The sequence below is a fragment of the Sander lucioperca genome, chromosome 9, assembly GCF_008315115.2.
Source record: "Sander lucioperca isolate FBNREF2018 chromosome 9, SLUC_FBN_1.2, whole genome shotgun sequence".
NCBI classification, from domain to species: domain Eukaryota; kingdom Metazoa; phylum Chordata; class Actinopteri; order Perciformes; family Percidae; genus Sander; species Sander lucioperca.
Genome location: NC_050181.1, coordinates 2,595,686 through 2,622,750, shown reverse-complemented (window position 1 = coordinate 2,622,750; position 27,065 = coordinate 2,595,686). Strand labels below are relative to the sequence as shown.

The following is a 27,065-nucleotide window of genomic DNA, read 5'->3' as shown; positions in this document are numbered from 1 at the left end:
AAAGGACAGGCGGTCAGATAAACAGAGCAACTGCGAGAGTTCCAGCCCAGATCTGCCTGTTAGCATCTGCCAAGCCTACGTTATTCCAGCACGTGGCTTGTTACTGCACAGAAAGGGGGTCTGTCTGTCGGAGTGTGTGTGTGTGTGTGTGTGTGTGTGTGTGTGTGTTTGAGTGAGCAGCCACAGTATCGGGGTTTTTGCCTGATGAGAAGGGAGTAGGTGGAAGGGAGAGAAGAATGCTGCGGAGGTCCCCTAGGTGCAGGGTTGGGCACTTTGACTTCAGCGAGGAAGTGGTCAGTAGAGTACACCTCTCGGCTCCCAGGTGATTCTTTAGTCTTTCAAAAATATTTCTGTCTTTTTCTCTTTTGAAAAAATGTTATTGAGCAAAACTGTTAATCTAAGACTGTCTACTTGAATATTTGGAGCCTTTTATGTCTTTCTTTTCTCTCTACATGTGTCTACTGTAGATGTTGTAGAATGAATGCATCATTGGTAGATTGATTGATTGAAAGTCAGACTTTACAGTACATTGCCAAAAGAAATTGTTTCCAAAAAAAAAGCAGATAAACAGTGAGTTTTAATTACATTTATTGTATCAGACTAATGCTGTGATCTTTACAGTATCTAGGATCAGGATCTACAGAAATGTTCCATTGTTTACATACTGTGGATTCCTGCTTGTGTCAGATAAAGAGACTAGATTGCTGCCGGGAAAGCATGCTGTTAATGTTGTGTGAAGTTGGGATTTGGATGACGCAAAGTGCAACACAGACAACGTTTATTGCTCTCCCCGTGCGTAATCAGAGTTTGCAGATTTTACATTAATCTGAGCTTTACTGGCAGAGGTGGGACTGAGAGATGTGCCTGGTTAATCCCACATGTTGCAGGAATGACAGGCGGAGGGGGGGGGGATGAAGTGATGAAGTGACCTGGACAGACAGTCCATTACAACATAGATTTTAAAGGGGCTGGTTGAGTACTGAGTGTGTTTGTGAAAGCTATAAAATGTTAACTTTTCTACTGCAACTGGACTAAGCAATGAAATGTTACAGTAATGTGTCTTATATCCAAGCTAAACTCAGGACTTAGCAAGAGTGATTTATGATTTGTGGCATCTGTTGGTCCTGCGAGGCATTGATACTTTGACCTTTCACTCTAAACTTCGGTCCATCTGACCTGATCATCTGGTTACACAATAGCTTGTCCTCTACTCCTGCACCCACTCAATGGGGACAAACCGATTCCGTCTGTGCTGGTTTCACTGTGGCATCAGCAAACATGCTGGGTAGGTGGACTGTAGATGTTTGCATTTTTTGACACAAAACAAATGGCAATCGGCTGCTTGTTGATTTGCTTTTGCTCTGAGCATTTCTTATTTTCTTGATGAATTCATTGTTTGGACTTCTTCCACTTTTTTGTTCTGTTTTCTATAATTAGATATTTTTCTTTTGGACTGTATATGTATTTTTTCAAAGTCAGGGACAAGCATTAAAAATGAGCTTAGGCTTTAAACTATTTGATTATAGTTTGCATTAGACTTTCCATGTTTTTCTTTTCATTCTTATTAGATTTATTTGTCAAGGACTATGTACACAAACATTAATCTCAAACAATGAGAGGAGATGCTTGTTCCAGATTAAAATACTGTACTTACCATTTGCACTCCCTGAGCAGGTAGATAAAGACACTACAACTTACAATAACTCCACTGGATATGGTTGAGTGAATCTGTCACTATAAAACTAAACAAGGCTAAATAAAAAAAAAAAACACATAATGCTCGACATCACACGATAAGGAGCTAATCTCTCTCTTTGCTTCTCTTTGTTTGTTGCTCCTGAGTGGGGATGAATGAGTGGAGGTGTCATGGACAGTTTTCCAGTTAGACAGTTTACAATAAAACAACCCCTTCTCTCACTGACCAGCAAAGCATACTAATTTAATGAGCACAATAGTTTGGTTTTTAGGCCATGGATGGATGGTTGAGTAATCATTTTAGAGTTTATGCAACCATCTCTTTCGGGATGGGATTTGTGAACATATTGCGCAAGCCAGTACTTACTGGCAGCTTATTGAAAGTACTATGTAAATATGATGATGGTGATTTGATAGTCAATTTAAATAATTAGATTGATCAGATATAGACTGTGTAAAGGTAATGATAAAAAAACTACAGTCTAGGGGAAAAAACAAGAACCATTCACTGATTCCATTGAATAATATACAGTACATGCTCTCTAAATACAAAAGGAACATGTTTTTTTTTAGTTCCTCTCAAATTACTGTTGTTTGTCTCTTAGCTTTGAAGGGGGAAATGGTCCATCATTGTGCTGCAGTCCTTCAGACCTGCTGGCATCTCCGGGTTCTGGTCTGGTCCTACATCCCAACCTGGCGAGCCATGGCCAGCGCCGGGAGTCCTTCCTGTACCGCTCTGACAGCGACTACGAACTATCGCCGAAGTCCTTGTCTCGAAACTCTTCCATTGTTGGAGAACTGTGAGTTGAAATGATTATTGACTGAGACTGTTGTAGCAAATTCACTATGTTCAACTGTGTATGTGTCTTCAATAGTTTTCAAATCCCATCCCATTTCAGGCATGGAGAGGACATGATTGTGACTCCATTTGCTCAGGTAAGAACTCATTATAAATTGATCTGAACCAAAGAACATCAAAGTCAGCTTAATGATGTTTTGCTAGGTAGAATTTTTTGGCAAACAACTCAACGCCCAAGGGCTTTTAAGATGGATGTTAAGCACCTCATGGATCCAGAAAGTAACTCACTCACTCAGGCATAATTCAACTCTCTGCCCCCTTGTGGCCTTTAGTAGGCATGGCAAGGGTTCTGCTTGTTCTGATGATGTGATGATTGAAACTTGGAAGATAGTAGATACTTCGTGCTGCGGCACATAAGGTGCACTCTTTCGGATTGCAGCCTAATGAATGCAGCATCTATAGTTCCCTACCTTACCTATATTAAAACATATGTAAGAGAAAATCCAGGTTCATGAACATGCTGAATTCAACCTAATGCAGTATCAGCAATTCCTAAATGTTAATGATTTCATTGTGCTGATTTGAGTGGGATTGGGACTGACAGGCACCATTCAACATTGAGAGGCAGCTGCAAAGACTGTACCAAATTCACTGTTTGTTAGCAATTTTAAATTACTCAACAATTAGTCATCTCAGTCTGCAGTCTATATCTTCAGATATTTCTTTATATTTCCATGCTGATATTTCTCATACTTCAACCCAACCTTGGCCACGTGTGGCTTCTTCTTCTCATCCTATTTTTCTTGTTTTGCTTTTCAAGGTTCTTGCAAGCCTTCGGACTGTCAGGAACAATTTCACCACCTTGACAAATGTACAATGTGCATCCAATAGGTAAGCCTCATAATTGTATTATAGTATCTGCTTGTGTTTTGTGGGTGTGACTACAAGCTGTAGAATGTCTTAATATGGAATGAAGGTTTGTGTACTGGGTGCTTTTTTTGTCATTTGTAAGTTGATAGAAATCCTTGGCAAAAATCCACAACATTTTGTTTTGCGTGTGGATTTTAGCTTTCAGGAACATGTTTAGAGGCTACAATTCAAGATGCCAACATGCGTCACTTGGGGGCGCCAATGCATCAAAAACGTTTCTAATGCTATTGTCTCATGAAGGGAGCACTCACATTAAACAAAGTATAGATTCAGACATCCAGAGAGAGATGTGCTTTTAATGTGAAAACTGGTTTGCAGCAGCAGCATACAGTGACATTTCAATACATTTTTGGTGGAAAAGGGGAATACCTCATCTCATTTGAGTGCATAAAAGCTCTCGCTGATCACTGAACCAGGTCAGTGGCTGCTGCAGTTGCATCAGGGTTGCCAGAGGTGGACACAGAGTCAATACAACCTTCAGAGAGAGGGGTCACTGTGAGACAAAACTAAATTAAACGTGACAATGTCATATGGTAGAAAATTTGACCTGAAATGAGGGAGCATATGTTTTGTTTTTCTGTTGTGGCAACAATAACTCCTGTAAAATAAAATAAATAGGCAACTATTTATTACACATCTGATTTTAAAAGTTACTGGCTTGTTTTTCACTGGTTGCAGGAGGTCTCCTGCTGCGAATCAGCCTTCTCTCACCAAAGTCTGTCTGTCAGGTAAGTCCCATCAGCCTGCAATTAGCAATGCAATTTTTGTTGTGGTAGTTGTATGAGTTTCAAAGAAGTCAATAGTTAAGTTTGGCTGTTACAGGATTTGAAAGATACAAAATAATAAAAAATAAAATTTGACTTGCATGTGACTAGAATCTGCACAGTTGTAAACAACTTTTATAACTTGAATGAATAGCAGTGGCATACAGTACAGCAAGTTACTACAGTCTCATTCCTGTGCAGGCAATAAAATAGACTGTGCTAACACAGCACACATTCACATTTCATATTCAGTCTTCAACATGCAGATGCTTTATAAGTGAGCATGGGCTTTGGGTGGAGCTGTCATTGCTTTTGTTTATATAGCACATTTAAAAACAACTGGAGTTGACCCAAAGGGCTTTCCAATCGGGGCAGATGGGGTAGGATCTGTCTCAATACAGGTACACACGATTAAAGAAATAAAAGGTGCATTATAGGTAATAATACATAATGTAATATAATAAGACAATAATAGAGAGAAGGCGAGACTAAAATTGGAAACCTAAAACAACTAACATGATAAAATCAAAGTGTAAAAACAACAATGAACATTTCCATGTCAACACAGAATTACACAGCCAGCAGAAACGTTATCGTTTACACATGCAAATAAAAACTGTAATCTTTTGAGTTATTAATACAGGAAACTATGACTTGATAACAATACAAACATTCCAATGCACTGACGTTGTTACTGGACAGAAGGAAAGAAAGAAGGTGAGAAGCATGTAAAGAGATTTAATGGTTGAGATTGAGATCAGGTGGAAGTGAAGGAAGAAAAGAACGGGTGAAAGAAAGGGAGTTGGGGATATTGGTTCCTGCTGCACTGGTTCTTCAAGCCTGATTGACGTCAGCACGGCCTGCACACGGGTGCTTTCCACTTCCTATCAGCACAGATGGGCAGCTGGGAGCGTACCACAGCAGGAAAAAATACAGACAACTACGAGTCTCTTATTTTCCTTCCTTCTCCACACTTCTCACAAACCTTGACCTACTCAGAGTAATCTCTAACGAGTAAAACCATCCCGTTTGTTGGCTTCCATTATGATGCATGAGGAAGATGGAATGAGAAAAACAAGTATGATTAACTCTTGGCCTAACTCTTGTTTTAATTAGTTTGAAACCTCTGACACACAGTAAACCTGTGTTTCTAATACAGCGTATTAGTAGTATCCAACCTACTCTAGTCCCACTATAGAATAGCACCATCATCCGCTTTTCCTGAGCATACAAAGAGCATACAATACACCTGCCACAACAGTAAATAATAGTAATTGTTCAGGAGAAGACTACAACAATTAACAATATCACAAGGAAAGATGCCCTCATATCCTCCCTTGTGCTGCTTTCGGTGTCGTTTTCGTCAACTCTTCGACCGGAAAAGGAGAACAGATTTTTCCTGTTTTGCGTCTGTGTTAGTGAGGCAATATCTATAGTTGTAAAAAAAGATAGAGTACATGCGTCTTTCTGGGTATGAGCTCAGCAAAGATGGCTGGTTAGGAGCTCTATGAAACTTGAAATACCTCAAATGTGTCCTCAGATGGACACAGTGAAATAGAGGGAAACACATTAGAAATTAAGAGAAGTGTGAATTCCTGTAGGAAGATGGTGAGGTCAGACACAGAGAGAGGAAAGAAAGAAAACACAGCAAAGGTCAGAAAGAGACGACAGTTTCTGAGGCATTTAATCAGATGCGATTATAAGAGAAGCAGAAAAAAAGGTCAGATTGGATTAAATGAACAAAAAGAGCCAGATTGTGGCCTCAGTCACTGGGTGAAAGTGCTCAAAGCAGAAAAGTGTGGGGGTATATTAAAAAATCAGCTGCAAATGCGTCACTGCAGGCTGTCTACGCAGTTAACCATTTTACTCCAGTAATGTGAGGGGATTGTAGTTTTCCTCATGTGAGTTTGCAGTTTACGCTTCACAAACCATCTTGGCCCCATCACATTGAGTCCCGTGAGCCCCACGGCCAACAAAGGGCTCCCTCTTCCCTGACTGATTCAGATTAAAGGCTTTGCTCTATATATTACGCCTGATAAATAGCACTTTTGAGGAAAATGCTTCATCATGACGTCTTTCACCGCCAATGATTAATCTGTGATGGTTATTAGTAGCATTATATTAATATTGTCACATGGTTAGTCATTTAACCAAGAAGGGGGATGTGAAACCGCTTCATGTTCTTGGAGCAAATGTTCCCTTTGACTGGCCTTGAGAAATTAATGTTTACACAATGCCTTTAAGAAATCATGTTTAAGGCTCCGCTGTTCAAAGTCGGGCCTGGTGGCCGAAGTATGACGCTTTAGTCAAAGTGCCCATATTATGACACACGTTTTCTGGGATTTGGGGTGTCATTATTTTGTGTCTCTGGTGCTTCCACACGCATACAAACTTGGGAAAAAAAAACATCCATGCTGTTTTGAGTGAGATACGGTTTCTGAATGTATCCTGCCTTCAGTCTCCGGGTGACCTGGTCAAAATCGGCAGGGCTATCTACGTCATCGGCCGAAACATTTGGTGTGTGCTAACCACTTTAGCTAATACCACATCAGTTAGCTGTTTCTCTAACTTCGGTTAGTACAAGGCAGGATTAGCCGGGAGACTTCTTCTAAACGAGGGTGCACTTCCAACTTTGTGTGGAATACCTGCAGATGAGGGACATGTAAGTAGTTCTATACAATTTTTTTTGTAGATTAGGGTGAATTCATGTGTGTTGTAGCGGTGTTTTGCCATTGAGGTTAGCCACCTCGTTATTTATTATTGGTAAAAAAAATGTGGCGACATATCCCCGGTGTTAAGAGCTGTTGAGGGCGAAGTAAAAAAAAAGAGAAGGTATTTTTCGAACAAGTGGCGCATAACCACGGTGGCTTTAGATCATCATCAATACTGAAGATGGTAAAAGAAACCTTTACCATCTCTTTACCTCTAAGCACAATGTATCCATTGTTGGCACTGCCTTAAAACCTTAGAGCTAAAATATGTATTAATAATAAAAAATAATGTATTGAAGCAATTCAAAATATGCTAGTGCACTTTCTTTTATAAATTTGAATTCCGGAAAAAGTGGCTAGTAAAAAATATAAGTGCCTGGTAAAATTGGGCATCCAGCAGTTAATTTCCCAACCTGATGTCCCTCGTCTGCTAGCGCTGCTGCTAGCACCGCTAGCTAGCTAGTAGTAGCTAGCTAGTAGTCCTTACCTAGCTACTGCGCATGTGCGACTCCCAACAGAGATGGGATAGAAGTGTGATGCCTCACTCTGTAGCTAAAACAGAGAGCTCAACACACAGGGTGAAAATATGGTGTTTTTTGAAAATCTAACCATGTAAACCTATTCTGATACAACTTCAAAATACAATTATGAACCTGAAAATGAGCATAATATGAGCACTTTAACCTTAGATTTGGCCCACCATGTGAAGAAAATAAAAGTGTAAGTAAACGTTCCACAATGCTTGATTGCATTTCTGATTGAAGCCTAATATTGGACCTACATACTTCTAATTGATCTCACAACTACAAGACTTACACTAATGATAGGAAAACAAACTAATGGAGTTTTGTGTAAATTGAACTATGAATATCACACACTTTCACCATATACAGTTGTCGTTTTTTATATACTGTACCTCTTTTACTGAACTCAGCAAAGGAAGACATTTATTCAAAGGAATAGTTCAACATTTGGGAAAATTCACTTTTCGCTTTCTTCTTTAGACTTAAATGGAAAGATCAATACCACTCTCATATCTGTCAGTTATCTATAAGGTTACAGCAAGCAACCAGTTAACCTAGCTTAGCTTAGCATAATGACTGGAAACAAGGGAAACAACTAGCTTGGCTCACCTAGCAGCAAGGTTACTAATTAGTTTAATCAGTACAAAAAACGAAGTGTAAAAACAAGAAGTTGCGGTTTGAAGTAGTCCAGCACAAAACCCCCCCATAAAACAACAAATTGTTGCATTTACACTTTGTCAAAAATCCAGATTAACAAGTGAGATTCTTTAAAGGTGCAGGTAGTTTTAACAAACATTTGTGGGAGTGGTATCAATCTTCTAATTTAACATCAAGAAAGCGAATAAGTGTACAGTAAGTAACTGTGAACTATATTCCTTTAAATAATTTCTAGATCTATTGTAGGATTTATTGTTGGAACTTGTACTGTAGATACCCGTCAAGCTCATAGGATGTACTATGTATGTCCTTTGGTGAATTATTTTCTATACAATAATTCCTGCAGACTTAGAAACTAAACAGACACATGACTTTGTGCGTAAACTGCCTAGGGCGTGGGGCCCCACACAACAAGCATTACTCATTTATCTTTCGTCTCTTTTTGTCAACATGTCCTGAAAGAGAAGTAATGAAAAAGACTAATCTGTAACGGGTTATTTTGACAGAATAAAGAGGAAGAATAGCACATGTTAATCACCAGTAATTTGCGCTTTGATACCAAATAGGGAGTAATAACTTCAGGGCAGGATTGTTCATGTATAGTTGTGCATGTTCAAGTCGGTGTGTGCATGCATACAGATATGCACCATGACATATACTGTAGAAGCCTTATGTAAGGACAAAGCAAAGCAGAAAACTGTCCAAAATTTGAAATGACATTTCATTTCAGTGTGCTATTTGGTAACACTGTGGTATCATTCTGATCAAAGTGATCAAACCTCTTAGTGTAATGATTTCTTGATTTCTTATTTAAGCCCATATTGTTTGTGCATGAGACAGGTTTTTACATAGCATTACTGATGATGAAGTGTACTCTGTCACATTTAAAATAATGATAAACAGACGGGTGGGTGGACACACAGACAGACAGCTGACCACAAACTGACAGCCAGAACACATTTGACCAGTCATTTGTCAGTCCGCTCCACTCCTGTCTGCAGTGGTTACTCTGCTCCGCAGCTGCAATCCATGTCAGGTTTTCCAGGCTTGTAGCCAGAGGACAGGATCTGAAGGGCTGGAAGCATGCAGCCTGGTTAAGTATTTGAATTATGTCATTGACGTCAGCACAGTCATAAACCTCGCTGCGGCCCATCCCTCAAGCTGGCCCATGCCAACACAGCTCCATGGTGCATTGTGAAGGAGCTGTCAAACAGGCCTCTGATGAGCTGTGTGTTTGTTGGTATAATTGTTGAAGCCTTTTGTTTTGACAGGTGTGGAGATTATGCCACAATTGTAAACTATAAAGAGACATAGTCAGGACTGAAGGCTGTTTGTGTGAGAAGACAAAGGGTGATGGTGTGGTTTCGGGGCTGGACATACTGTAAATGTCCACCACACTATAGGTTCCCCAGAGATTACTTCCTTCATACATCACATCCCTCTCCTACAGTTATATTACAGTATACAGTATCAAATGTGTCATACAGTTGTCACTTATTTTAGTGAGGTATAAAAAACACTTTGCATACAACTTTTTTTTTATTGTTCTGACAACAGGTACAAAAGTAATCAGAATATACAGACACAAATGCACACATACATGATATAATAAAAACAAATATCTCAATCTAATACATAAAACATACATTTTATTATACATAACAGTATTTGGAAGAACATGTTGAAATGAGGAAGCATTCATTTTATGAATTTGAAGCAATGGCACGATGCAAATTACATGACCCAAGAGCAAAGTTTGTGTTACTCACAAACAGTGAAATTTGCTGGATGAAAGTCACTGAGCAAATTTAAAATATTTACACTTTTAGTGTACTTCCCCATCAGGTGTGTACTGAGTTGAGTGTTCACTTGTATGCATTTGATAACTCCTTTGTTTTGCTATCTGATTGGAGAAATATGTGGTAAAATTAAGGCACTTCCCCATCTTTTCTTTCTCAATTCTTTTTGTCTGTTTCCTTATGTTGACGTACATTGGGCATGATACAAAGGTGATTCAGTATATGCACATATCAGCGTCAAAGTTTCTTTTCTCCTTCACAATGTGGCAAGGTTAAGATGAGGAATGTGGTTGCGTACTTGCAGATAGCTCAGAGTTGTTTACACTTTAAATGATGGTGATGACTCAAGGGTTTTTCTTTTATTAACCCTTTGTTTTTTTACCGGCCCCATTATTTCTTGTAAAATTAGTATGAATAACAAGACTTAAGCCATATTAGTCACTGTGTTAAAGTCAACCTCACCATGAAAACAAATACTACATGAACACCTCAACTTTTCTGTGAACCTGTTAAACTGCTTACTCAGTTACTTTCCACCAATGGCAACAGCAAGAGTTCCTATATGCATTTATTCAAGTACTGAAGAACTTTTTGAGTGTTTTAGTTTTTTTTGTTTTTGTTTTAGTTGTTACTTTATAGTTCTAATCTACTTCATTTCAGAAGGAAATATAGTTCTATTCTTTCCCCGAGTACAGTTACAGTATAGTTACTAGCTACTTTGCATGTTAAGATTTGACATACAAAACATGAAATAAAATGCATTGTTATAGATATTATTATAGATTGAACTACCAGGCAGCATATAAAGTAGGGGGAATTATCTCCTCCAGCTGCAACATTAAAATGCTCCTTACACGTTATTGCATTAATAAAAAAAAATAATATAAAGTATATATACCACTACTAACTACTAACTAACTAGTTTAATTTTGGACAGAAATAAAAGATATTTTTTTTACTGATAATACTATTAAATGTTTGAATGCAGGACTTTTAATTGTAATGGATTACTTTTTGATTACTACTTTTACAGGATCTGAATACTTCTTCCACCACTGGCTATTACTTATCAGTAGGTGGTATAATAGATGAGGCAGTCCAGTTCTGCACACCAAGCTTCAGCCAGACAGAAAGGGAAACCAGTTTTGGGGGGTAGGTTGAGAGCACAGAGAGGGGCAGTGTGAAGTGGATTTGAGCGGAAGGTGTCTCGGGCGGGAATGGAGGTGGGGGGATGTTTGAGCACAGCCCTGGTCGTTGGTGCAGTTGATGGCTCTCACAGAGGCCGGTTTGTGGCCCTATAGGGGAGAGAGTTGGAGGGAAAAGGGAGAGAGAGGGGAGGCAGACGGGGTCTGCACACTGAGGTCTGTTGTCCTCTCGGCAGCTTCCAGCATATGGCCAAAGCATTAGGTCTCACCGAAGAAAAAAATAATACTTCCACTGAAAAAAAACAGGCGGAAAAGTACCTCGCACTCTGTCTGGGAGCAGGTTTTCAGACTGGAACTGCGTCACGCCACCTTTGACTGGTGACATTGTCAAATTGTCTGTCAGCCCATTTAGCGCTGTATTTATGATCAACCAGAGGTGATGATGCAGTCAGCAGTCCCATCTACTCCTCCTATGTGTGTGCATAACTTAGTTTTAATTACAACTTCAACTCAAACTTAATTATAACATGTGTCATGTTAGAGAAGCATCCAGCTGTAATCGTTTTTAGGAAACAACAACAGATGAATATGTGAAGTTCTGCTTCAGTGATCTTGCCGTGAAGCCAGACAGCAAAACCAGTAAAACTTTTGTTCTGCAGTCAACATCAGAGGGTTTTTACTGCCATCAGATTCTGGACTGGGTGTATGAATCAGCCGCCAGCTTCAAAATGACCTGAATCCCGGTCATACAGGCGGTGTGGATGAGCCAAGACTTTGATGATTCTCGACTTCCCTGTTAAAATGTCTAATGTCTCTATATGCCCTCATTGGAGGGAACGGGGGCAGGATGTGGTCACACCTTCTTGGCAACGTCTCCTGCCCATATGGCTCAAGACGGCCGCACGTTGGTGTATACCCAGTTTCAACAGCTCATCGCCTTGTGCATGAGCTGCTTTGATGCTGTACGTTCTGCTCTGTGTCACTGACTTTTACATGGCTTGGATGCCAGTTGTTCCTGTGAATAGTTTGAACCGCGAAGTTTTGCGTCCAGCGGTATATTGTAGCCAAGGGTTCTTGAATTCTCCAACCTGGAGCTCAAGTAAAGGAAAATTGGTCCAACCTGAGGAATGAGGCTAGTGCAAGCAGCTGTGCTCCTGTAATCTGAGGACCCAGTGGCATGATTTCTAAAAAACACAGTCAAACTTAAGCAGTTGAAACGCAACTCGTCAAGAGTCGCTGTCATCATGTTGTTTTGATATCTTTCAATAGTGGGAGGTTTCCTCAACTGCACATAAATCGTCTGAGATTTCAGTGAAGTTTTTTGTTAAACACCGGTAATTCAGACTCTGTACGCCATCACTGTGCTTTGAAGTGCTTTGATCCACTATATTGACGTAAATTGGGGAGCAGCACGCTGGCTGTCCTGTTGTGCTAAGCATATGTGGTAAATTTCTTCCATGTGTGAAGCCCTATGAAGTAGAGATCAGTCTTTTCCATAGAAAAAGGAAGGTGGGGAGATCCAGATGCGCTCAGCGTTCACTCCCTCTGGGCAGAAATTTGTTGAATCAACATTCTCCTTGGTATATCAGAGAATGGTGACTCTTAATGTGTTGTTTCATATGTTATCAACTCAGTGCATTTCTCATAAACTCCTTTTTTCCTTCTGAAGCTTGTGCGCCTACCACATGTGAGTCATAGCCGCTAACGACTATTTCATCGAATGACAGCTATGATTGTCCTCAGCAGTCACTCTGCCATTCAGTAAATCCGCTCCATGTTTTGTGTGAGTTCAGGGCCAAAGAGGAAGTGCTTTGGTTTCTTTGGCACACAGCAAGACCCCGGCCTGGACTCCCCCCAATTCAGGGAGTCAAAGTTTGCCTCTCGTGTTGCTTGTGCAAACACAGAGTTTGGTGTTTGATACAATTTTTTCTCTCTCTCAGAGAGGTACAGAGAGGAGAGAGCCAGTTGTGAAGCATGGTGGTGTGGTGTGTGCTGCTGCAGTTCAGCAGAGTACACCCTTGAAGTGGTCTGCATGTTTCAGAAAGGAAGTCATCATTTGAGCAGTTCTCTTTGCAGCAATGACAAAGTGCATCCAATAAATTGATGCAGGTTTTTCTCTCTTACTCCCCTTTGTCCCCTTCTTCTTTCCGTAGCTTTAGTATATTAGATATAGAGATGAATTTGTTACATAATGAAACATAATGAAGGTAGTATAAAAAAGCAAAGCCAGATTGGTCTTTTTTCACCAAAAACCCCTCTTCAGGCAATGGGTTTGTGTACTGTACCTGTATGTACACATATTTTGTATGTGTTTAAATGAGCGGGGGTCGCAGACAGCAGCAGACTGCCAAGTTTGCACGCCACTCGTTCAGCAGAGTGATACTGAGAAGGGGGATAAGAAAACGACAGAGCGCCTAAGAGGGGCGGGGGGAACCAGACAGGAGTGGGAGGGGGTTTGAAGAGCACCAGAGTTAGGGAAAGAGGGTACGGAGAAAAAGAGACTACAGCGAGAGAGAGAGTCTGCAAACAGTAACTCTAGCCCTCAGTTTGTCTATGAGTACGACTTCCCTGAACTTTCTGAGGTGGTGGAGCGTAACAAGATGAAGGAGCTGTGTGTACACACCTCCCCCTCTTCCTCTGCGTCTCCCGGATGTCCTGCAGGCCAGTCCTCTGTAAGATCAAGCCACACTGGGACCCTTGGACCTCCACGCATGGTGTCAGGGGGCTCCACTATGGATATGGATCCTCTTGGGCCTGATTACGTGTCCATGTGTCTCTTGGCAGATGAGTCCTACCAGAAGCTGGCTATGGAGACCATGGAGGAGCTGGACTGGTGTCTGGACCAGTTGGAGACCATTCAGACCTACCGCTCCGTCAGTGACATGGCCTCCACCAAGGTAGGACAATTTAGCCCACATATTATTATATGTGTGCAAACAGTGCAATTTGTTGTTGCTAGGAAGTTTTTGCATCCACATATCCAATGATGTGACTTTCAAAAAGTCTGTCAATGATGGATGGGATTTTACAAGAGATACATTTCTCTTCAAAACAAAACATTACACTGTCATATTTTAGACAATTACCTGAAGGGAATCATGTATCATGTATAGAGGGATTTCAGGTACTGTAAATAGCGCCTCTCTGAAGTTGCAAGGTATCAGACGATTTTATTAACTCAACCTTTTTAATCTCCAAATTGCAAGTTGTAAAGTTGTCATATAAACATTAATATGCTCTTAAAGACCAATATTTATGATCACGTCTCACAGTGCAGCTTAAATTCTTAGAAATATATGTTTAACTGTGCCATTGCCTGCTCTATCCACTGAGACAGTGATCACCAGACCTCCCAGGCACACAGCACACCGCCACTATACAGTGTCATGTCTCCCAAACCAAAATTAACAAGATTTAGTGCAGACGATAATTTCACAGGTTCAGTCTTACATCTAATAGCTGATCAATATTACATAATTATTATTATGACAATATGTATTTTGTAATACGCTGTCAGAAGACATGAAATTGAGGCTGAACTTGTTATGATGATGACCTGACTGACTTGGACACAGCTGTACAATTGGTCTTTGTTGCAGTGTGGTTGTCAATTCATAATGTATGAAAAATGTAAATTGCTTTTTGCCACATTGACGCACTTGCAAAGTAACAGCCATTCTGTGGTTGTGTATGAGTTAGCATAATTTTATGGCTCTCGTGTAAAAGTGTTTTGCATACTTGACGACTGACTTCTTGTTGTCTTTTAATGGCATAATTTCCTGTGTTCCATGGAAGGTGCTGTTCTGCTTTAGTTTAATTACGTTATTCAGACTACCTGAGACGGATGGCATGTTGTACAACCATGCTGAGCTTCAGATGTGCACGCAGTATGATTTAAACTGCACACAGATGCATTTGTCATTCACTTTAGTTTGTTGTGGATGTTGGAGATACTGACCTACGCCATACCCTACGCAGTAGCCTGACGTGCACCTCTCAAAAAATGTAACACGTCGCCGCGACGCACGTCATGTCTTGGTAGCGTTGCATTTCCCCCTACTCATTTCCTGGTTCTCCTTCTCCATAAACAACATGAAATCAAGGAGAGGGTTAACTTTTCCTGCTAAAGATTTCCAACTGTGGTCAGAAAGCACAGGGGAGATACTTTGTTTCTCTCACTATGACTCTAGAGTCCGAAGCTAATCACCGTCACTCTCTCACTTCTCCCTCGCTCTACCACATACTCCCCACACACACACATGCTGGCTTGACGCACACTCCAACGCACAAGTATAAACTTCAGGCCACTTGCGTAGGCTACGGCAAAAGCTCTGCGTGGAGCCTCAGCAGAACCATAAATCACGCTTAAGACTAATTACCAAATAGGCTAAGTACAGCTGAGCCTGAAGGAAATGTTTGGAATTAGTTTTGCATATATTTAATTATTTACCAAAGTTTTGGACAAATTCAAAATCTGACCTGATGATGATGCTATATGGAAAGCTATGGGATAACCAAAGTCATTACATTCATCCTGATGGAGACATGAATGTATGTACCACATTTCGTGGCAAACAATCCAATACTTGTGAAGTGTTTTCACACAAAAAAACCCAGAAATGTTATGCTGATGCTGGAGGAAAAGTCAAGGACAAGTCATTGGAACGCCCTCTGGGCACCATGAAGGTCTTTGCCAAACACAGACAAATAAATGTTGCCACCCGTGGAGAACCCTTCTAGCGTGGCTAAAAAGATAAAGCATCCATTTTCATCAATTGGACTGACAGATTAGATAAATCCAACATGTTATTTTAAACCTTAAAAAAAACCCATCAGCTTTCTGGTTTGGTTTAAGTGAATCAAAATAAACACATTGTGGTGTTTCAAGACAACACAAAGCAGCTATTTAGAACTAATTACTTCCCTTTGCTTTGATGAACGTTTTTTGTGTGCATATTTCATTTGTGCAGAGCTCAACCAAATTACTACAGTGCCCAGTATTACTCAACCCCCGCGCAGACAGTGGAGACTGTATGGCGGCGTCCAATTATAAACACCCAGGGTGGTGTTGTCCATTTCCGTCTGTATTCTACACAGTGGTCTGAGGGAGGATTGGGATGGGGAGGGGTGTTGTCAGACCGTAACGGGTGACTGTGACCGTGACTCCCGTTTCCTGTCTCTTTATATCCTGTGCCCCCCGCAGCCCCCTCTCTTCTGTTGCTCCCTGGTTACCAGACGACAATAGCTGCACCATGCAGCCAGGTTGAGTCTTTACAGACAACCACGTCACTGGGATTGTCAAGACAATGAGCACAAGGCCCTGCAGGCGCACAGCAGCACAGCCACTCGGGCAGGCAGGCCGGACACATTGTCCGCCCTGAGTCAGAGTCCTCCCAGTATGAACCAGCACCACCACCAAGCATTGTTGACCAATGGTGTTTTTTCGGAAGAACGGAGGTCAACAGTTTATGATGTTAGAGTTATGATGCGTCAGTGTACTAGATTGTTGTGCAATTGTACAGGGATGGAAAGAAATCATTTATTGATCCTCTTATGTTTAAATTCCAAAATTGGTGTCAAATACAGTTTCATTATTGCACCATTAATGCAGCATCTGCAGGCTTTTGCTCCTTCCCAGCATTTATATGACGTGATGTTTGACAAAGAGCCTGTTTCTTTTCAGAAGCAGAGGGGATGTAATTGATCCCACGATGAAACCCAGGGTGTCTCCACTTTCAGTGTCCAAGGGCACAGGTGTATCCGGGGCTACGGGGACCACACACCCTGCTGACCGCCAGCCTGGTCGCCGTGACCTCAGAGCGGGGAGCTGCTCCCATGCCCCTCACTATCATTAGCCTCGCCACACTTCCATGCTGATGCCTGTGATGGCCTTGGACAAACACTGCCATCTGAATCCAGTTAGAGGAGTTTAGCGCTTTGCGGGTTTGCGTGCGAGCGAGCCCCCGAGCAGAGCACGAGCGAGTAGGAAACTTTAACTCACGTGTGGTCACTTCAACTTTGAAGCACCGCTTTCTTCAGAGGGGAAAAAATGACAAAATTATTGAAACAGATGTAGCGGTGGGTCTGTAGCTGCAGCAGGGGTAATGTACATTAAATTATAGTGTTGTGATTCCGTTTGACTGAAAGGGTGGTGAGCAGATCAGACAAGCTGCAGTAGTGATTATGGTGCCTAATTGTAATTAAAAACTTTTGTAATCTGTTGTTATCATGGAAAATAAGCCAAAATGAGGAAGGTGAACTGTAACCTATTCTTATCTAGTTCTCATCAACACCTTCTAGGAAATGTTTCTTTTCTAATGTTACTTAACTGTGAAAACTTGTTAGATAATCCACTGTGTGTTGACACTGTAAACAGCCACACGGGACAGAGGCAGCATTGGATCACTCTGGGCTTTGTCAGATTGCACAGCTGAGTTATTGCAATATGAGGTCAAGCTGTTCCCGTGCAATCCCATTTCGATCTCTGTTCTGTTTCAGTAAAGGTCAGAGTGTGCTATAAGAACGGAGCCAACTTTTAAAGACCTGTCTCAAAGGAATACATACATGTCATTTGTGATTTTCCGCCTCATGGCTGTTTGCTAAACTTGTTTTCTTGGACTTTTCAGTAATGAGCTCAGGTATGTTAATTGTTTGGTGCCTGAGGCCCTCTTAGGAAGCAGAAAGTCTACAGTAAATGACCTCAGTGAATTTCTCCATCAAGTGAAGGGGAAGTAGGTGGGGACACATGCTCGGGCCTGTGTCGGGAGGGAGGAGCCATCTACCTCTTGTTAGACTGTGTGGGCCAGTCAGTCAAGTCAGCTTTATTGCTATATGTTTCCTGCCTGACTCCACTTCAGAAAAGAGAATAGAGAGAGAGGAAGCAGACAGAGTCTGAGACACAGTGAACAGAGTTATTGCTCGTGAAACTTTACAAGATTTCTTTTGGGTTGTGTTTGGTTTTTGTTAAGTGACAATGGGACTATGTTGTTCTGAAAAGGAAAAGCAAAACTTTGGGATGCATATGAGTTGGAAAAAGGTGAGTTAGTTTTCGAGCAGCTTGCATTGTGCTGTGGGACTGTGGTCTGCCATAATAATGTTTGATCTAAGGTGATTTCTTTAGAAAACATGATTAAATATTGAATTTAGTTTGCTTTTTTTTTTACTTATTACATTGAGATGTTCCTGTCTTGTTATGGCTCATTTGTTTTAGGATTCAGGCCACTAAGAAAAAACAGTAGTGTGGTGCCATATTTGGTTTAAAAAACTTTTTGACACCTTTGTTAATTTAAATGAGCTCAAACATATCATTTACATTGCTATTTTGCAAGACAATGGCTCCAGGCATCTATTTTGAATATTCAAACTTTATTTTGAATATTATCTGCTGAGAACTAACCACGTTTTTTTTTTAGTTCATGAAACTTCTCTAAGTTGCCTAAGAGTGCGAGTACTCTTTGCTAACGTAAAAGGATGTATGAGTTAACACCATGCATTGAGTAATCTATTGTCCTGAACACACTCATAGACTTGTCACCATGCTGTGAGAGTATGCTGTGCGTCTGAGCTGAACTTTATGACCCCGGTTGACTAAAATATGGCTCTGTGCCTGATTCATTTCCTAGAGGTAACACAAATCCACACTGTTATGCTTTTTTTAAAGAATAAATTACGAGTTCTCTTTGAATAGAATAAAACCTTCTGATTCAAAGCTAAAATTTTTGTCCTTACGAGCTCTCTTTGATTTTTATGGACTGCCTCTGGCAGTCTGGGTTTTGAGTGCAGCCAATGCTTTGAAAGTGGGATTCAAGTTTCACAGTCAATTAGATGTTAGCTGTCTGCTTGACTGTTATTAGACAGCTGTTGAGACCAGAAGAGAAAAGACTACATTGTAAGAAATAATAAAAAATAACTGGCAAAAAGTATAATCATGGCTGGGTCTTTTGAAGACATTATAAATCAGGAAATTACAATCACATTTTCAGGAAAAATTGATTGCTTCATTATCCCATTGTTTATGTTATAACGATTAGGATGTGCTTTTGCATTAGTGCTTCTCTTTCTTGACAAGAAAATCTGTTTTGCATCAGAATCTGCCTTCCTTAAAAAATAGTCTAGCCTAGTAGTGTCAATCCAGTGCATATCTGCTACAGTTGTGTGTGTGTGTGTGTGTGTGTGTGTGTGTGTGTGTTCTTGTTTAACTATATTTGTGGGGTCCAAACACCAGGAATACAGTATACTTGTGGGGTCCGGACAGCTTTGTGGGGCCAAAATGCTGGACCCCACAACTTTAAAGGGCTGTTTGAGGGTTAAGACTTGGTTTTAAGATTAGGGTTAGAATTAGGTTATGGTTAGGGTTAGGGTAAGGGTTAAGTTTAGGCATTTAGTTGTGATGGTTAAGGTTAGGGTAAGGGGCTAGGGAATGCATTATGTCAATGACGGGTCCCCACAAAGATAGTGAAACGCACTACGTGTGTGTGTGTGTGTGTGTGTGTGTGTGTGTGTGTGTCTGTGTGTGTGTCTGTGTGTGTGTGTGTGTGTGTGTGTGTGTGTGTGTGTGTGTGTGTGTGTGTGTGATGCAATGAGTTTAGAGTGGGGACCACCGTTAGAACGATGGAGGGGGCCACGTGACTCTGTTGCCATGGCGTTCAGGTTGTCGTGCAATTGGTGGTACACTGGTGGGCGGCAGACTGAAAACTCTCTCATCTGTTTGTCTCTCATCAATATCCGTTTTTGTGTCTTTTAATACAGAAAACTGCTGCAGTGAGACAGGAAACGCACTGTTTTTGGAAACTGAAATTGAGAACAAGAACAGGCAATTAAGATGTACTGCAATGATTAGGGACTGGAGTGTGTACAGCATCTTATGGTTCTACTCCTGCAATGAAAAGACTCAACCCCAATCTGGTAAATTAATACCCGGCGTCTCCTCACCCATGTGATAAACGCTCTGATGCTTTGAAGCTTCACAATGCGCAGTATGCGTTGGATCTGTTCTGCATTACTGAGCAGGGGGAGCCAATCGAGGAGAGAGGGAAACCGAGGTGGAGGAAAGAGACAGTGGGAGGGGGTTTGCAGAGAGCGCAGGAGTGAGAGAGAAAGATAGTGAGAGAGAGAGACAGGGAAAGATGTGGGGGGATTCTCCAAACTCCGATTTTCTGCAGTGTTGTGCATGGCTCAGTGTTTAGCAAAAGGGTGGGAGGCAGAGAGAGAGAGAGAGAGAGAGAGACACTCCATTAGCCTGTCTGCCACAGGGGACTCTACAGCTAGAGCGCACCACCCTCCTCATCCTCCTCTCTGCCTTTCTCCATCCCTCCTTTCCTTTCTCCCTCTGTCTTAGAGCCTGCCTCCCTGCCTTGCTCAATCTGGGCTTGGGAAGGCTGGATTTCCCCCTTGCATGTCACTGTATAACATTTGGATGGTAACAGGAGGAGAAAGGTTTAGAGAGACGGACAGAGGCTGCGAGAACCGAAGAAAAGGAAAGGAAATATTGATTGCATCCCTGGGTATTTCATCACTCTTGCCAGCGGCTTGCGATCCTGGAAAACAGTGGGCGACGCTATGAGGAGGCGCATTTGGCCGGGGGTGTAGGGGTCTGCCACAGCCCCTCTTTGGAGAGTTCAGCTGGGGCGTTTTTACCATAGTCGACCGGTGGAAGGCGGGGATTTAGTGGCGGTTTGAGCTTCAGGTTGTAGAGCTAAGCTCAGCCTTGGGGATCCACTCAGAGAGGAGCATACAGGGCTTCTGCTGGGGAGCACCAGGGGCTCAGCACAGCTCAGCACCATGCCTGAGGCCAACTACCTGTTCTCTGTGTCCTGGGGATACATCAAGGTGTGTCCCAGAGGAGATGGCATAGATGGGACTGTGTGTGTGTGTGTGTGTGTGTGTGTGTGTGTGTGTGTGTGTGTGTGTGTGTGTGTGTGTGTGTGTGTGTGTGTACATGCACATACTGTATATTCATGTCTTTTCACTGTAGCTAGTGAAACGTCTCAGATTTCCCACTTTGATTTTGTTGTGTTTCAGTTGCACACTTGGATGTGTTTGATTAAGATTCTGTCATCCTGCTTTAGCTCAGTGGTGGCGTGCACTGAGAAACACATTTAGTTTCTCTGGAAAAATTCAGCATAATCATTATGACACTGTATTTTGTTCATTATGCACTGTATTTTGTTTATTGAAATGCTCGACAGTCAAGTGTCTTAGTGGCTAACTCAAACCAGGACCAAGAAAACAAACACAGACCTTATATGGCGCATAGAAAAACAGAGGCCATGTTCTCATGGGACATATTCCAGTGGAAAATAACAGAAAATGCTTTATTCCTCTGCTCGGAAACAGCTGCAAAATTAATAAACCAATGTGTATTTTCTTGTATAGTTCATTTAACCTCATGTATTATTATTTTTTATCTCTATGCCTCCAGTTCAAGAGGATGCTGAACCGGGAGTTAAGCCACCTTTCTGAGATGAGTCGCTCAGGCAACCAAGTGTCAGAGTACATCTCCAACACCTTCCTAGGTGAGCACTGCAGCACATATCCACACACAAATATGAATTGCACAAGTGCAATGTAAGACTTAAATGAGCCAACAGCCTTTATGTGGCAGAGGTTGTGAGGTTACCCAAAGCATTTGCTAAGTAGTGGAGAAACCCGTAGTTGGTCTGCTTCACTGCTCTTAAACCAGTCTGATCTGGTCTGGATCGGAGATGCAGAGAGTCCCCTTTCTCTGACTGCAGAGGGATGTGTGTGTGTGTGTGTGGGGGGGGGGGTGTATTGGTATATATGGGGAATACTGCCCTCTGGAGAGATCAGGGGCTATGAGCGGGGAAGAGGGAGAATGTTTGTGTGCATGCGGTGCCATCAGGTTCAGATAGACACTGCATTATTCATCAGGATGACAGCAGTGTTTCCTTGTCTCTTAAAAGCCTGGCAGCTTTTCGTGACTCACAGCCAGCCAGTCTGCCCCTCAGGTTTTCCACCTTCCCATTCAACTCAACATCAGCATGCGCCCAGACAAGCCATCTTATCAGGGCTGTGTGCAGACTAACGCACTGCTCTTGCTAGTAAACGTGCCTCCATCTTCTCGCTCTTCGAGAAGCAAAGCCTACATTGGAAGACAGGCTGGATGCATGTATGGTGAAAAGACGGTACTTCTCCTAACAATAGAAGTGGTGCAGTGAAAGAGATTTCTGCATGATAGAGCTGAGAGAAGAGACAAACAGCACAGAGAGAAACTCAGCTTATCTTTTGAAGCTTAGTGGTTTTGTTGCCGTGTGTATTGCAGCTAACACCTGTCAGGTGTAGTGAGATCATTTTCTTTCTGTGCTTTGTGGAGGGTGCCACTGAGATATGTTTCTCTCACTGCGGTGTATGTGGTGCACATATTCAGGCCGAGGGAGTCTTGCAATCACCCACATACAGTACAAACAGCTGCATAGAGCATTTAAGAATCACATTCAGCCCGCAGATGGACTGAATCACATACACCAAACAAACCCGCATACTAACCAAAACACAACATGACAATAACATTTTGGCCGACTATGAGCCAGCTTTCCACGAATCTGTGGATTGTTATTGCAACAGGGCTCAGTTTCTCAGAATGCACAAGGCACTGGAGCATTATCAGATATCACAACATCTCATAAGCACTTCTTGACCCTTCTTGAAATTCTTATTTTTTTTGTTTCTCACTGTCAAGAGAAATTCATTTTTAGCTAAGTAAATTGTAACCGAAGGATTGCTTGCTTATTAAACAACTGTCAGTGCAGCTTTAATGTGTTGTCACGTAGGTGTGAGAGGTCAACTATTTCTCAGTGTTAACTTTCAGTACAAGCCATGATGCTTATACAACATACCCTAGCCTAGTCTGATTCTGTCTCTGGAGTAACTGAAACTATTTCTTTTTGTGTCTTCTATTTTCTCCAGACAAGCAGAATGAGTTGGAACTTCCATGTCCAGTTCCTAAGTCGAGGGAAAGGAAGAGGAGACAGGGCCAGCAGCAGCAACAGCAGCAACAGCAGCAGCAGCAGCAGCAGCAGGGTGGACTGATGACGCAGATCAGTGGGGTGAGGAAGGTCAGCCACACGCCCAGCATCTCTGGAAGCACCAGCAATCGTTTTGGGGTCAAGACGGACCAGGAGGAACTGCTGTCAAAGGTAAGCGATGGACAGATTATACAGCAACGAAATATATAACATGTAAGTTGTGTGACTGGCTGAGACACTTACAGTCGTCTTCTCTAACAGGACCTGGAGGACATCAACAAATGGGGCCTGAATATCTTCAAAGTGGCCGAGCACTCCCACAACCGCCCGCTGACATGCATCATGTACACCATCTTTCAGGTCAGTGATTTGCCTCTTCATCCTCCTCATCTTCCACCTCATCGTCAAGTCAGAAGGAGCTCATAAAAAGAAGTGTGAAAGCGTTCATACACACACACACACACACACACACACACACACACACGGCTATAGAAGTCATGAGGCACAGCCCCCCTCAGTGTGTACAGTATGTGTACAGTCTGTTACGATCAGCTGTCAGTATCTACAGGGACATCTGCTAGAGGGACATTAGCACTTGAAATTGATTTCTAGTGGCCGGGTTAGCTCAGTTGGTAGAGCAGGCGCACATAGTATATAGAGGTTTACTCCTCGACGCCGCGGGTTCGACTCTGAGCTGCGGCCTTTTGCTGCATGTCATTCCCCTTCTCTCCTCCCTTTTCACGTCTTCATCTGTCTTGTGGAATTAAAGGCCTAAAATGCCCAAAAGAAATTGATTTCTAGCTGGCAGGAGAGCCAACTGTTGTATATGATTTATAATTTGACGAATATGGTTTAAGAATCGATTTTAAGGTCAGATCACTAGCCTGCTGACAAATGCATTGACTGTAGGAGATGCTTAAAAATACAACCAACATCTTGTTTTTTTTCTGATTTTCTCCCTCTGTGTCGCATGCAGGAGCGAGACCTGATGAGGACGTTCAAGATTCCAACGGACACCTTTGTAACGTTCATGCTGACCTTAGAGGGCCACTATCACTCCGACGTGGCCTACCACAACAGCCTGCACGCCGCTGACGTAGCCCAGTCCACACATATCCTCCTGTCCACTCCCGCACTTGATGTAAGTCACTTACTTGGATAGTGATGTAATGTCACTATTTTAATAAGTTAAGTTCCGGGTAATTATCGGATTGACACCATTAAAGTGTGGCACTATCGCCCACACCTTTTTCTCAAGCTACTTATTATGCTTTAATGAAGTGACTGGCATTAACGTCACCAATACTGGCATGCTAGTGAATCTGCATGCCAGAGAGGATGACAGATAGAAGGCTTGGCCTCAAACAATTGTCTAATACCTTACCTTGTTTGGCCAGTTTACTGACGGTAAAGCTAATCTCCTTGTTTTCTTCTTCCTTTCCTCAAACTCAGGCTGTCTTCACAGATCTGGAGATCTTGGCAGCCATTTTCGCTGCAGCCATTCACGACGTGGACCACCCAGGAGTGTCCAACCAGTTCCTCATCAACACCAGTAAGTGCTCTTTACTGGCACTTGTGGTCCGTCAAAAAAGTCACACCGATTTGTTTAGTTTACATTTATAAAATAGGCAGATATATTTGCATGGTTTAATGGGATCTGTCCCCAAATGCAACCATGTGGGGTTTTAAGGGACATTGCATGGTAGCCATAGTTACCTGACCTGAGTTTAAAAAGCTAGATCTCCATTTAATTTCTCTCTTCCTGTCATTTCTCCCTCCCTCCTCTGCCTTTAGATTCCGAGCTGGCTCTGATGTACAATGATGAGTCAGTGCTGGAGAACCACCACCTGGCTGTGGGCTTCAAGCTGCTACAGGAGGACAACTGCGACATCTTCCAAAACCTCACCAAGAAGCAGAGGCAGACGCTCCGGAGGATGGTCATCGACATGGTGAGGAAACCTCATTATATCTGTCTGATGCCAGTTACAGCTTTCAGAGTGTGTGTGCGTGCGGGCGGGCTTGCGTGCGTGTGTGTGAATGTCTTGATTGCTTTATTGCTTCCCTCTTAAATTATTTCTTACATCATCCTCTGTGTCTTTCTCTCATCCAGGTATTGGCAACTGACATGTCTAAACACATGAGCCTGCTGGCTAATCTGAAGACGATGGTGGAAACCAAGAAAGTGACTAGCTCTGGAGTCCTGCTGTTGGACAACTACACAGACAGGATGCAGGTAATAGCTCTTACACCCACATGATGCAGACTAGATTAGTACACACGAAAGAGATGCAAGATGTTGATTTTATTTATTTATTTATTTCTCTCTGCAGGTTTTGCGTAACATGGTTCACTGTGCGGACCTGAGCAACCCGACCAAGCCTCTGGATTTGTACCGACAGTGGACAGACAGGATCATGGATGAGTTCTTCCACCAGGGAGACAGAGAGAGGGAGAGGGGGATGGAGATCAGTCCGATGTGCGACAAACACACAGCTTCAGTGGAGAGAACACAGGTAGAGAGCACACACATCTAGCTGCAAATATAGAAAGTTATTATTGTAGTTATTTCTTTTGTTTTTACTGACATCATGCCTTGTTGTCTTTTCTAGGTTGGCTTCATCGATTACATTGTCCACCCTCTGTGGGAGACGTGGGCCGACCTGGTCCACCCCGACGCCCAGGACATCCTGGACACACTTGAGGACAACAGGAACTGGTACCAGAGCATGATCCCCGAGAGTCCCTCCCCACCCTTCTATGCCAGCGACGGGGAAGGCGGCCCTCATGGGGAGGAGGAGGGCAGACCTGTGGGGGGCAAATTTCAGTTTGAGTTGACGCTGGATGACCAGGATGGACAGTGTGGAGACGAGGAGAGCACGATGATGGAGACAGCTGACGGTGTGATACTCCAAGATCACGCCTCTGATCAGGACGGGGTAGAAATGGCGACACGTGACGTCTCGCCAGCAGAAACATAGCTGAACTGAGGGTGTTCTTAGAGTGCAGCAAGTTTTGCTGTTTTGGCTGAATTCATTTAATTGCAGTAGAGCAATCCTGCAATCTGGCTCTTTGGAGCTGCCTGGCAGAGAGGGCCTGACTGCATGTGGGGCACCCCTGTAAACAAGGTTTGGACACCTGTGGCAGTTTGTTTTTCAGCCCCCTAGAAAGGAGCTGGAAGAGGTCTGTTCTTTAAGGGACTACCGTCAGACTGCAGAGGCAGGGTTGAATCTCACAGACAAAGAAGGTGAAGTGGATGATAGGTATCCACGTACTGGGACTAGTAAAAATTCTAAACTTGCACTTCAGGAGGTTTTTTATGTTTATGTTTGATTCTTTGTATTGTGTTGGGATTAGATGCCACCTGGTAAAGTGTCCAACCAAAAACTACTGGTCAGCTTCAAGCTACAAGTTATTTGTACCCAAGTAGTTTTTTCTAACACTTGTTTAAAAAAAAAAGAAAGAAAGTTGTGTGCCTTTTTTTTCAACAACCGTGTCTTTTTGTAAGTGTTTTTATAATTTATTGAAAACATTCATGTAGCTGTAAAATGTGTCAAATTTTCTACAGAAAGGACACATTTGTCTCACACGGTCTTCCTAATGTTCTGGCAATAGTATGAGCTTGTTCTAACAAAAGCGTTCAGTGGATGTATTTCTAAAATCAGACGACTTCCCAGCACAATTTGCACTTTGTGGCATAGGACAAAGAGAGAGTGGAAAGCATCCGTAATTTACATTATTGTAAACATGTAAAACCAAAATAATTTGATTTAGTCAACAGTTTTTTTTTTCTTTCCAATAATTAATTTCACAAGCAATTAAATAAGTCATGGATCAAATCCCTTGAAAGTGGAAAACGTTTTTTGTATTTTTGAGTCCAAAAACAAAAAAACTCCAAAGATCCTGTAAAGAAAGCACTTTGATGATTCCACTGCCACCTCTGAAGAGTGTGATCCCATGTAACTAATAATAATACTTAACTAATCAAACTTCCGACCAGAAGTCAAATTGAACCTTGACATCGTCGTGTAGCACCTGCATGAAGATATCAGGCAAATGA

At 42.2% G+C, this 27,065-nt stretch overlaps 1 protein-coding gene across 8 annotated transcripts in view; it reads left to right on the top strand.

Annotated features, from left to right (window-relative positions):
- LOC116045752 (cAMP-specific 3',5'-cyclic phosphodiesterase 4B-like) overlaps window positions 1-26,448 on the top strand; it is a 52,320-nt gene extending 25,872 nt beyond the window's left edge. For 3 of the 8 annotated variants that reach the window (XM_031293605.2, XM_031293610.2, XM_031293622.2), the window contains 14 exons: window positions 2,301-2,495; window positions 2,571-2,631; window positions 3,315-3,385; window positions 4,103-4,152; window positions 13,809-13,921; window positions 21,445-21,538; window positions 22,950-23,179; window positions 23,270-23,368; window positions 23,985-24,149; window positions 24,461-24,560; window positions 24,803-24,957; window positions 25,119-25,241; window positions 25,339-25,521; window positions 25,618-26,448. In XM_031293605.2, coding sequence (XP_031149465.1) covers window positions 2,301-2,495; window positions 2,571-2,631; window positions 3,315-3,385; window positions 4,103-4,152; window positions 13,809-13,921; window positions 21,445-21,538; window positions 22,950-23,179; window positions 23,270-23,368; window positions 23,985-24,149; window positions 24,461-24,560; window positions 24,803-24,957; window positions 25,119-25,241; window positions 25,339-25,521; window positions 25,618-25,986 — 2,008 coding nt within the window. In that variant the 3' untranslated portion in view covers window positions 25,987-26,448. Of the gene's footprint in view, window positions 1-81; window positions 323-1,211; window positions 1,286-2,300; window positions 2,496-2,570; window positions 2,632-3,314; window positions 3,386-4,102; window positions 4,153-13,808; window positions 13,922-21,444; window positions 21,539-22,949; window positions 23,180-23,269; window positions 23,369-23,984; window positions 24,150-24,460; window positions 24,561-24,802; window positions 24,958-25,118; window positions 25,242-25,338; window positions 25,522-25,617 lie in introns of those variants that run through there. The other 5 variants (XM_036005308.1, XM_031293626.2, XM_036005309.1 and 2 more) reach the window with 5 other exon arrangements.
- The last annotated feature ends 617 nt before the right edge of the window (window positions 26,449-27,065 follow it).